The following is a 12,612-nucleotide window of genomic DNA, read 5'->3' as shown; positions in this document are numbered from 1 at the left end:
AGGTTGTAGGTGCTTCTAGTTCCCTCATTAAGAGGTTATTCAAAATTAAGAAAAAGACATCTGGGCTGCAACTAAAACCAAATTTGAGGGGCTTCTAGTTCATTGGGTTTTGTCATCCCACGTCTTTTTGTCCATTCGTGGGGCAGGCGTTCTCTTCTATTTCTATATGGTTTCTTGTTTGTGAAAACAACTTCATATATGTGCTGTCTTCATCACGATTCATAGGAAGGTGGTGGTGGTAGCCTTTCAAAGTCAACATTCAACTAAACCTGTCGGCCTCCGTTTTCCCTCAGTCTTCAAACCTCAACTCCTCAGATGGGGCAATGGTTGAAATTAACTAGCAGCGTAGCATCCTATCGCAAAGATTAGCGGCTGAGATGTTGATAAATGTTTCCTACTCCCACTTCCTGAGAGTCAACGCCGCTTACCAACAGTCCATACTAGGCTCACGAGATTCATACTCGTCAACCAAATTTTGGGTATAAATTGATCCCATCATCCTCCTCCCTTCTCTCAATACCACCATTGCAATGGATTTCTCCCTGCGCCATTGTGTTGTTGTCGTTCTTCCCTTCCTACTGCTCCTATGTAAGACTACCTCTACTTCAGATTCTCACCACCGTGGTCTCAAGTCCCTCCACTTCACACTCTTTCAACATGAAACCATCAATAAGACTGGGTATATCATAGTGAACGGAGTGGCAGGACCGGGTGTTAGCCAAAATACAACCCCTTTCGGCACCTTGTTTGTGTTCCAGGATCCCTTGACTGTTACTGCCAACCGGTCTTCGAAACTTATTGGAATAGGAGAAGGAACTTCCATCACATCTAGTCTCGATGGGCTTCAGAGCATTTCAATTGCGAAGATCACTCTACGGATGAAGCGGCATGTGGGATCAATTTCCATTGTGGGAGGCACACACAACATCAAGCCTTCTGATCATCCTGTGGTTGGAGGCACCGGCGATTTCATGTTTGTGCAAGGCTATGTGACCTCCTCGCCACTTGATCTTCAGGGTCAAACTGTTGTGTACAAGATTGAATTTCACCTTTACTGGCCTCCTTATGCTGTCAAGAAACCTTCCTCTTAGATGGCTTAGCATTCTCAGAGGGCCAACTGTTCCAATTCAATATTATCTTGATTTGGTTGGTTTAAGATTTTCAAGGACCTTGCGTTCTTGGTAAATCCTTTTCCCGTTCCACTGTGAGGTTCCTCAAAACTCTCAGGAGGTTTTATTTTCCAGTTCAGTTTTTAGGGTTTTTTTTTTTTTTTTCTTGTTTTCTAGGAAATAACTTGTTGGCCATAAATATCTGTAATGATATCCACAAAATAATAAGAGAATTTCGCCTGCTTCATGGACATAGCACCGCACGGGATGATGTAAAGAAACATACAAGGCGAATGCTACTCACCTAGATGGTGCAAGTGATCATTTTTTAAATTGATTCCCTGAAGAATCTTCCAGTGCATGAGACCCCCTAATTTCTATACACGGATCTCATCCGAGAACACAAGTAAATGACCCCTTTCAAGCTATATCAAGACTCTTTCAAAACCCAGCATTTTACCCACAAATATAAGAGTCCATTGTTTTCAACAGCGCCTGAGGCAGACAGTTGTCCTAACAAATGTGATCCCAAGTCAATATCCATGATTATTATATATCAATGTGGTCTGAACATGCGCATAATTAAATCAAATAGAACAGCCCTAGGCCTATAGTTGAAGCTCCCACCGACCCTGCCAAAACTAATGCCCTTTGGACCTACTCCCAACTAGACCAACTCTGGGCTAACCTAAACCTTAAATCAAGGTTTGAGCCCGCCGCATGATAGCCATAGAGGTCCCTCAGGATGGCCTCCTTGCCCGATTTGATCCTACTTTAGGTCCCACAACTACGTCACCATTTGAATTTCGGCTGGACAAGGCCGGAGACTTCAACTGAGGATGTGCCCAAGTCTGAAGCCCGAGGAAGCCTTGATTCGAGTTTAGAGTCCAGCTTGATTCACGAGTAAGGCCTAAGGGACCATATTATTGGATCGACTTGATCTTTGATGCCTGACAAATAAACTACAGTCTCGGCCCAGGACTAGCTTGTATTCAAGTTTTCTCATCACTTCCGTACTTTTTCTCTTAATTTGTAACATCTCCTCTTTTCACTACTCCCATTGTGAGGTGCCAAGCTCAAACCCTGCGACTGACTTTAATCCAAGGAAATTTTGGGCCTTGGACATTTCAGCTTAGGCCAGCTCCCAAGAATGTGCCCAGGCCTAACTAGTTGCATTCGATGATATAAACCATACATCAAAAAAGAACAAACAGATTCGTTGGTGATTGCAAAATGTGTAATGTTGAAATTCAAAATAAAACTTACTTGCCCAAGTATTGATTAAACAGGTCAATTTACATACTGTTTTCCTTTCAGCTTGAATTTTGTGGGAGAAAATTCCATTAGTACAAGCGGAGATGGCAGTCCCAAGACAAATTGCCATCATCGATCTTTTAGATAAAACCAATAAACAATTCAAAACTGAATCAACAACAGAAACAATTTAAAGAATCAATATAATAACCTTTGGCATATATTCCACAGGCCAAGGCATTCCAAATACTGAGTCAACGGCGAGGCTGGTGCAGACGAGGCCGATTGCAGAAAATCCGGCCATTTGCCCTTACAAATGTTGCTATCACTAAACTCAGGGCCGCCCACATAACCGCAAATAATAGGTGGCGTACATCGGTTCCAACTGAGAACATAGAAGAGCAGTCATCTAACATTGTTATCCATTGAATAAGAATTGACAGAGATTCGCATAAAAAGCCTGAGAAACATTTGCTTTTCCACTTTGCTCCAACTAGTTTAAATGCGAATTTTTCAGTGTAGGAAAAAATGCAATTGTAATTTGTCTGGCTGGTATAACCGAATCCAATTGCTGTTTCAGACATTAATGTATGCACTATGGGTATGGGTGCTAAATCAATCTGGTGTTATGACTGGCAATTCAAGCATGACCAATATGATCAACCCCCTATTTAATTAATGCTAGTCAAAGATTTGTTCAGTCCCGTTTTGCAGTAATTCAGTTAAATTGTGTTTTATGTTGTGGCACCTTTGTGCACTTTTATTAGAAATGCTTCCAGGGCCAATCAGTTAGCATTTGACCAAAAACCAAAAAGGAACTATAAATAATGTTTTAGGTAATGTGTTACATAACAACAAAAAAAAAAAATGAAGTCAGTTTGGAAGAACATCTATTAAGTGATTGTCCAAGAATCACTTCAAATAATTCTAAGAGTGATTTTTAAAACTTATTAGTAGTCTAAGAGCTTCCAAGTATTAGAAAGAGCTTCTACATCTCTAAATCACTATCAAAATAGTGCCAAGAAACTTAAAGGTGATTTTCCTCCTTGTCAGAGGCTCTCTTAAAGATAAGATAGATATATGCTTTTTTTATTATTATTATTTCTAATGGAGAAACAAAAAGAAGGAAAAAAAGAAAAGATAACCCAAAAAAAATATATTCCCATTCCAAATTTAAACAATCTAAGAGTTCATGTGCATGTGTTTGTATCTTCCTTTTTCCTTTTAAGTTCTTCACACTTCAAAGATGAGTTTTCTTCCTTACCACAGCAAGAAATACCTAAGAGGAAGTTTAAAACGTCTTCAATTTCTTTCAGTATTCAGTATTCCTATTTTTATTGATTTTTTGGCATCTCAGGCATAAGGCTTATTAACCCTCAAGATATAGTCTTATAAATGAAATAAATAAAATTTGGAAGTACAAATGAAGGGACTGTCTCAAAGGATTGCTAGTGATTTTTAAATCAATGAGTCACCAAGGCTAACAGGATAGGGGCATTGCCTAGCACAACCTACAAGTTTTGAAAGTGTTAAAACCCCCAGAAAATTCCTCCCAGCCCCCTCTGGTGAGAACCATGGAACAAAACATTCAGATAAACTATTTGTACTATTTGCTTGTGCTGATACAGATTTATTCATTTTCATAGACAAAGAAAGACAACTCACCTTGCCTCAGTGACATGGTCGCAAAAAAGAAGCCAGTGAAGACCAGTGATAGTGCCAGCCGAATTGACTGCAACATGAAATTACTGTTTTAGGCAGGTAAAGAATGGAAAAGCTAATTTACCAATAGACAATAGTATAAAAATATAACTACAGGAAAATAATAATAACTTGAATTGTGGGACATATGAACATGATTTATCTGTAAAAATCCAGTTTTCTGATTATTAAATAACACATTCTATCAATATGACCAACTGTGAATATGGTGCACGAATTGGCCTTGTGAATTCATGATATATTTAGATGTAAAGAAGTTTTTATGATGCATGCATGAAACATTTTATACCTAACAACAATGCTGTATTCCATCAAAGTTCATTCACAATCTACTGATGGGTTCTAAAAAGGCAAGATGAAGATGAAAGGAAATCACCAGTAAGAACAAAGCACAAGAAGTTCCTAAGAATTGATTAGAATGAACAAACTTAACCGCACAACTAATAGTTATCATATCACAGATGGAGTTTGAAGTTCCCAAACTTGGTTTGCACTCTCCTAAGAACCAAGTGGAATATCATTTGCAGCAAAATTCAAAGAATGCACCTTTATCGGTCATAAACCATTAAGGGTTCTAGGGTTGTTGATGAGGTAAGAAATGACCGTTCTTTGTATGGTAGGATGAAATGAAAATGAAGGATAACTGCTTAAAATTCAAGAATTTGACAAACAGATAGACAAGTGGATTGGTAAATGCATCCCAAATTCACATACATATGCTATATTATGAGACTCACTCCCAAAGCTACCAGAAATTATAAGAGCTGCTTTCAAATTTCTTTATAGAAAGTAAAACAAAATATTTGTCATCTGGACAGTACTCACAGCAATAGCTTCAAGGCCCCCTTTCTGGGATGGGGGGGTCATATCCCGGTTGACAGAAACAATGTAATGCCCTTGCAGGAGATCAATGGCATCCTTCACATGTGTGGCATAAACAGGAAAAAAAACACATGTACTATCAGGACTAAAATTGTAGAATGAAGGAACAAGTGACATCAAGGAAAAATAGGAGGTCTCTCACCTAAAAATCAGTAAGTAATTAAGTGATAAATGAAACTGATGATCATCCCAGCATGTTAAAAATCTTTCATCACATTGAGGGATGTACAACAAATATCTCAAGAGAACCTTACACAAATTGAGATTTTGCAAGAAATATAAGATTATTGTTTTTCGCCAGCTTTGCACCAACATGCTACTGATGCAAAAAATGGGATGTAGAACAAATATTCCAATAAGAAATTTATGCAAATTATGATTTTGCAAAAAACATAAGGTTAGCTGTAAAACAAATTGCATATAAAGACCAATTACACATGTGCATATGCGCAATGTCCCAAAAAGCTTTTGATTGCTTACTGGAAAAACACTAATCAGGGGACACAAAATTTCTAGGGAACATATTAAGAAATGAATGAGTGAAGCCAACCAACCTGTTTTGTCCCATCATGAAAATTATTCAGGTAATAACGCATGAGGGCATTCCAACCATCTTTAAGAATTCCTTGAACTGTCCGCTGGCCACACCTATAAATACAACCAAATAGGAAATCGTATAGTACAGACAAAAACAGGTTTCCATATCATATTTCTCTTTTCATTTTTTATTTTTAGTGGAGAGGTGGCATTGGATTTCAGAAAGAGGTCACCTTCCCCATACTATAAACCTCTCCAACATTGATGAAAGTGGGATTTGATCCCAGGTCTTTGGCCACACTCTCATAGCCTAGAGCATATGTTTTCACTCCGGATATCATTATTATTACCTCAACATTGTGTAGCCGTCACTCTGATGGCTATTTGAAACTCAAGTATATGGTTTCATTCCAAATGTCATGCGTAAAGTAGTTTTCTACTGTAAGTATGAAGAAACTGCATAATAGTAGAATGCAGAGAAGATAAACAATAAACTGTGTAACTCATACTCAGTTTTTTCATAGCAAAAAAGATAAAATGATACTGTGTGCAAATAAAAGCACCTAACAAAAAGGGGCATAATGCAAGTATATAGGAATATGAAAAATAAATCAAGTACAAGTAGTTCAGATTAAGACTCAGTTAATCCTTATGACATGATGATACACAAATAGAGTGCACTCAAAATCCTGGAAAGGACATGAAAGTTTCAAAGCATAACAAACACCAATTATAATAATTGTATAGATAGAACAAAACATGCTTTTACAAAGAAGGGGGCATAATGCAAGTACATTGGAAGAAGTGACATGAACAGAACAGAGTTTCTGAAATTCTTTATGGTTACAAGCTATGGGCTATCATGCCAATACATATCCGTATCATTAACACATATTTGCAATGTGAAGTGGGGCATGCCAAAAATAGAGTAAACTATACCAAGTAATGGGTGATGCAAAATTAAAACGGGTATTTTTGGATCTGCAAGAACTGATATGAAACCGGCAATTAAATTAGCTTAATTATCACAGCAGTTCATCCATTATAAGAAGTGGGGTTTATGGAATATTGACCAAGCATACCTTGTAAACAAAAACTATAAAACTACAGTGTATCAATGAAATTCTGAAAAAGTAGCCATTCCACTTAAAACTTGTTTTTCTGTATCAACTTTATGAATCTCTAGTAAACAATTTCATGTCAGCATATATAGCAGCGGGAATCATTAAGTGTCCACTTAGGTGGCCCCAGCAGCATAAGGCTAACCAATTTTGAAAAACAACACATAGACATTCATGTTCAATATGCAGATTCAAGATGACAATTTTCAAAAATATTCACCCGTAACCTCAATTAGGTTGATATTTTCCAGTATAAGATCACATGAGCAGCCTGCACAAAGAAGCGAGATCCATGGAAAAGTACCTGACAAAATCTCCCTTCAAAGCTGGAGTACCAGAGTATTGGATACTAATGTCATCACCATGATTAGCCCACACTAGAAACACAAAGAAAAACAAACCAGTCAATGCAAAACTACTCAGAGCTGCTTCACACGCTAGGAAAACCATGTTAACAGTACAAGGTAAGGATGATCTAATCCACCCTATTTGAACAGGTCGGGGAAGCACTCACTCAGGATAGGGGTGAGTTTGGGGTGGTGAAGGGGAGAGCCCATCTAAATGCAGTAGGATTTAAGGGAGACCTATCATGACTACACACCCTCATTTTCTCAGATATTACCAACAATATCCTGTGATATATAGAGAAAATAAAGTAGGATTCAAATCATCTTAAGAAAGGAGAAAAGACTCCAAACTAGGGTTTGGAATTGCTATCACTGACTCTCACCACAGCATCGAATTACGGCTTCACCACCTTGCTTGAGAAGTTCCTCCTGAGTCCATCCTCTCACTCAAAATCAAAGATTAATGTGTTGTTTTTCAGCAATTATAATTTTTTTTTCCTATTTTTAGCTTGATAAAGTTCACAGGTTGTTGCGTTCTCTTTGAACCTCAAACTTATAATTCAATCTCCTCATGTATCTATCATCCCCAAACTGATGTTCTTAATGAATCAGCACCCTTCAGGCCTTTCTCTATTGAGAAATCAAGAAATTTTGGATTTAGATATCTTTGCATGTGGTTCCAAGGATTCCACCCTACCTCATGGTCAGGAGGCATTTTTGTTCCCTTTCCACCACTCCCCACTGTCATCCACAAATAAGACTACACATAACATGGCCTTCAATCAATCAGCCCAGTGCGGGAAAATAGTTGCATAAAAAGGTACTCACTAATTTTGAAGTTCTCATCGAAATTTGGATGTGAGCTAATAGTTTCATCACCACCAAAAACACCGAGTCTTCTAAGTTGGCATTCCAACATATTTCGACCAATCATGCTCTGCAAACATGACTACAGGTTAGAAGGAGCAATGACAAAAACAAGGAAAAAGCAATCACATAAATGATAACTAAGTATTGCTAGTACAAACCCATACAAATGGTCATCAAAATTTTCACCATGTAGATATTGCAAGTGGTACTCAGTCTGTATGTGTGAAACTCAATACGCACAAATAAACAGTCATCCTAATTTCCACGTTGTAGATATCTTGAGAGGTACTCAATCTGTGTGTGATTCAATACAAACACAAACACCACAGAAAACATTCGCATCTCCACTAGAGTTCTATTTTATTTCATTCAAAATCTTGGATGGCCTAAACGGACATAGTAACGCCAATTTGACAACAACCAACAAGCCATGCTATTTTTGGCCATGCAAATCTCCTAAATGGGATTCAGAGTTATCAGACTCCTAACTGAAAAGCATATGAGACATACAAATTATTATTCAACTATAGCTTTTGTTTAGAAGAGAGAGAGAGAGAGAGAGAGAGAGAGAGAGAGAGAGGAAAAGAAAAAAAGCATCAAACATGCATAAAGAAGATGCAAATTTTACCATGTTGGTGGAGAAAATTACGCACCATCAGTGGTAAGAGAGAGTAACAAACCACTCTTCTCAATTCTTTCTAGTCCTTTTAAATCAAGTATCAAGAATATGTTTCCAAATCCTATAAATTGAAATGTCTAGAGGATTCTAATCTTTAATCTTTATTGGATTAGAATTCTACCTCTATAAAGTAACTTTACAGTAAATTCCTTTTATGAGAATCTTCATCAGCACGGTATTTTTTTCCAACACTTTCTCTTTGAAACTTCTCTTTTAGACTTAAAGGTCATGAAAAAGAAGAATACAAGACACCTCACAATCATCTCCACCTTGACTTGCATTCTTTTAAAAAAGTTTTTAGATTCCATCATATGGTAGCTCTCTACAGACAACTCTTTGCACTCCTTTTGGATGGTAATGGTGCACCATCACTTCTTAATAGGAGCTAAGGTGCATTAAGTCCAAACGATATTTGAACCTGTCCTCAAAACAGGCTTTTTTTTTTTCTCTCTGACTCTCTCTCTCTTTTTTTCTTTTTTCTTTTTTAATTATAATAAGGAACCTTCCATGGCTAAGGCCCTCGAACTCTTCATGGAGACCCAAACCTCAAGATGTTAATCATGCTCGCTACAACCAGCACTTGGTAATCTAGGGCATTCAACTAGCAGCAGGAATCGAACCTAAGATGGTGCAACTATAGTGGTCCGCTCCCAACCATGTAAATATTGTCTGTTCTAAGCCCAAAGGATCCTCACAACTTTAAAATACATTTACAAGGTTAAGAAGAGTTCATACATATATAGTGCCAAAAACTTTTTCCCCTATTCAATATGGGATATTACAATCACCCCCTCCATGCAGTTGCAACATCCTCATTGTGTCCCATAAGATTGTGGGATCAAATAGACAAACACCCTTGTGAGGCCAAACAAACCTCCATGCCTAGGTCGAGGATTGACTTTGATACCATTTATAATGGTCTGCTCCCAACTATGTGGATATCATCCGTTCTAGGCCTAAAGGGTCCTCACAGTTTTAAAACAAGTCTACAAGGTTAAGAGAAATTCATACATATATAGCTTCAAAAACTTTTTCCCCTATCTAATGTAGGATATCACAGCTCTTGTTTTGCACATGTTTTGAACCTATCATCAAAACATGCTTTCTTAACATGTTTTGCATTTCCATTTTTGGAACCTTATACAGGGATAATACCTTCCAAAATTACCATTCTCTAATCTCATGATGTCTCACAAATGACACATGATTGTTGACTAAATAGGTAACATATGCAATGAAACACTAACCTGCTTGAATCCCGGTTCATCTAGGAGTCCCTTAAGTCATTTGACTTCCTTCTTGTCTATGACTATAGTATTCCATACTTTGTTGAGTATGTATCCTATAAAACTAATATCAAACAAATGGCCCACCTGCCCAGCTGAAGATGTAACCTATCATAGACCCCTCAAAAATCAAGGCCCCTTCTATAATCAACACCCACATAGCCTACAAAGTCAACCCAAGACCCAACTTGATCGAATAAAATGCTTTCATGATCTTCCATACACATGCTAACTACACCAATTGAATTGCATACAAAATGTCCAGCCTAGAGCAAATCATCAAATACGTAAGGTATCCAATTGCATTTGCAAATGGTACTCTATAGGCGTACACACTGTAGAAGATGATCTGAAATGAGATTACTAATAGGTTTAGCATCAAGCATATTAAGTCTTTCCAACACATTCTCCAATAGTACTCATTTCAACAAGTCCTTTTTACGGAGTTCCATCAAGTTGTGCTCACTTATGAGAAAGGCACATGTGTCACAAGACTATATATCATTTTTATTAGATTCTGCCATGGTAGAGCTTGCATCTCCTCCTCCAACTTTGCTTCCAAGAATGTATATAAGTTCACAATTTTCTGCCCCTTCATAATTACTGATGCAGGCTTAGTCATTTCCACAGCTCCACCTTTTGCCAAATAATGACAAGCAAAAAGCATCCAACAAGCCTAAGAATATTAATCCCTTTTTGTTAATTCAAGAACATGTTTGAAGTCAGAAAGTATCATCACAAGTCCATCAAATATTTTAATCCATACTGCATGTGCATTAATCACTTCACAAGTAACATCATATCCATTAAAACAGTATCATCATTGCATGACTTGTATCAAACTGATATTGTGACAGTAATAACATTCTACATATTTTGTTAGCCATGATCTAGGCAATGAACCTTTTTCTGTCAAAATCATTTCCCTTCCCTTAATCCTACCATGCTCCCCTTTGGAATTTGCCAGTCAGTCTGCCTTACTGTTGTCAATATGAGGCTTTAACCTCTTCTCATGAAGAAACAGAGCTTCAATTGTTCAAGTATCATTATGTGCAAGTCTCCATGTAAATATACTTGACCTGCGATCCTATAATTAACAGTCTCCTAATAAATATAACTGACCCATGATCCTAGTCTGATTATATTTCCTTTTGTATGGGTTTACCATCTATTTAAACCCAACCCTTTCATGTACATTACAAATTCGGAATTTGTACATGATCATTCTCTGTCTCTCCCGGCTCTCCTCTCTCCCATTGCTTAGTTTGATATTATTTTTATGATATCAGAGCTGTTTTGATTTTGAGTTGTTCTCTTCCAAGCTCATTTATTTTTATCTTAAAATAAACTTTGGTTTTGTCTCTCACTTTGTTTTCTGCTTCTTTCTCTTTGTTTCCTTGAAATTGTCCAGTAAATTTTGAGTCTCTGGCACATGAAAATTCAGATTCTCTTAAAGTAATTAGTGTGAAGCTAACAGATACCATGTCTATTAGGCATATGTGATGAAGTTTCTCATGGGTAAGAGTATGTGGAGCTATGTCACTGGGCCACAAAGAAACCTAGTAATGCCAAGACAGATGATTTGTCAAGAATTACATTCACCTTGGTAGGTAAACAATTCCAAGATTATCACTTAATAATTCAGTGTAACAATCTATCAGAGTCCACTTGGTTAAGTTCTCTACAGCCAAGGAAATTTGAGATTATTCATCTAAGCAGTATATGCACTCAAATTTTGCTGCAAGGTATCAAATGCAGTCCAAATTCAAAATATTTTGTAAAGGGAAAAGAGTATAAAAGAATTTTACTCACTTATGACTGGTCTTTGGGATCAAGTAGTTCTCATAGAGAGGAGCTAAGATTGGTAGAATTCTTGAGAGCCCTCAACAATGATTTTAGGGGACATTGTGGTTTTATTCTCCAATAAAGTTCACTTCCTTTTGTTGATTCTGTTGTTAATGAATTATTGGCTGAAGTAGTTCATTTTAAAGTTGACCAGGGAAGAGGCTTCTTCTTTACCCAGTCAAGCAGTTTTGACAGTTTCTCCTAAGCCCTGAACTAGCACACAGAGCAAGCATCATACATAAGCCACCATTGATGAGTGTAGTTTTCGTCATCAGAAGGATCACTAGAAGAGTTAGAGTCCGTTTGGGATAGATTCCAGTTTTTAGTTTTAGCTGGACTCTAAAACCAAAGTCACAATATTTAAACAATAATATTTTTTTTGTTATAGGTAAAGAAAAGATCTATTGAAAAGAGGTGCCAAAAGAGTGACTCAAGGTATACAATAGCTATACACCCACCACCAAACTGGTCAAAAAGAACAAGTAAATAAGCACTTAGTCGGGTCAAAAAACAACCTTAAATAGAGTTCAACCAATCAATAAAACTAACTAAAGTTAGGGCGATCGGCTATAAACAACTTTGCCTCTGACCAAAGGGAAAAAACAAAAATGTATTTGAATCTCTAGATCGAAAGCACATCATCATTGAAGGCCAATATATTTCTCGCATTCCAAATCATCCAAAAGATGTATAGAGGAGCTGCTCTCCACACCTTCTTACACTTTTTGCTCACAAAAGAACCATGCCAACTAAGGAGAGTCTCTCTAACTGAAAAAGGTAGCACCCATAACACCCCAACCAATGTAAAGAACAATTCCCACAAGACCCTTGTTTTAGTACATTGAAGAAGAAGGTGGTCTATAGTCTCTTCCTTCTCATGGCACAAAAAGCATCTATTTGCCAAGGCCCACCCTCTTTTCTGAATTAAATCTAAAGTTAAAGTTTTGCCCCATGTAGCCT

At 37.3% G+C, this 12,612-nt stretch overlaps 2 protein-coding genes across 2 annotated transcripts in view; one reads left to right on the top strand and one right to left on the bottom strand.

Moving 5' to 3' along the window:
- The first annotated feature begins 269 nt into the window (after positions 1–269).
- Positions 270–1,381, top strand: LOC117911998 (dirigent protein 19-like). The gene has a single exon (XM_034826399.1). The coding sequence runs from the start codon at positions 531–533 to the stop codon at positions 1,089–1,091; it is 561 nt and encodes a 186-aa protein (XP_034682290.1). The 5' UTR covers positions 270–530; the 3' UTR covers positions 1,092–1,381.
- Positions 1,382–2,347: 966 nt separating this feature from the next.
- Positions 2,348–12,612, bottom strand: part of LOC117911997 (phosphoinositide phosphatase SAC6) — a 44,829-nt gene continuing 34,564 nt past the window's right edge. Inside the window, exons 17-22 of the mRNA XM_034826398.1 lie at positions 7,801–7,909; positions 6,930–7,002; positions 5,522–5,615; positions 4,911–5,003; positions 4,029–4,095; positions 2,348–2,748 (exon numbers count right to left, since the gene is read on the bottom strand). Of these exons, the coding sequence (XP_034682289.1) occupies positions 2,618–2,748; positions 4,029–4,095; positions 4,911–5,003; positions 5,522–5,615; positions 6,930–7,002; positions 7,801–7,909 (567 nt within the window). The 3' untranslated portion in view covers positions 2,348–2,617. The remainder of the gene's footprint in view (positions 2,749–4,028; positions 4,096–4,910; positions 5,004–5,521; positions 5,616–6,929; positions 7,003–7,800; positions 7,910–12,612) is intronic.

The sequence above is a fragment of the Vitis riparia genome, chromosome 4 (genome assembly GCF_004353265.1).
Source record: "Vitis riparia cultivar Riparia Gloire de Montpellier isolate 1030 chromosome 4, EGFV_Vit.rip_1.0, whole genome shotgun sequence".
Taxonomy (NCBI): domain Eukaryota; kingdom Viridiplantae; phylum Streptophyta; class Magnoliopsida; order Vitales; family Vitaceae; genus Vitis; species Vitis riparia.
The sequence above is the reverse complement of the archived record's forward strand: the minus strand, read 5'-3'. Positions and strand labels throughout refer to the sequence as shown.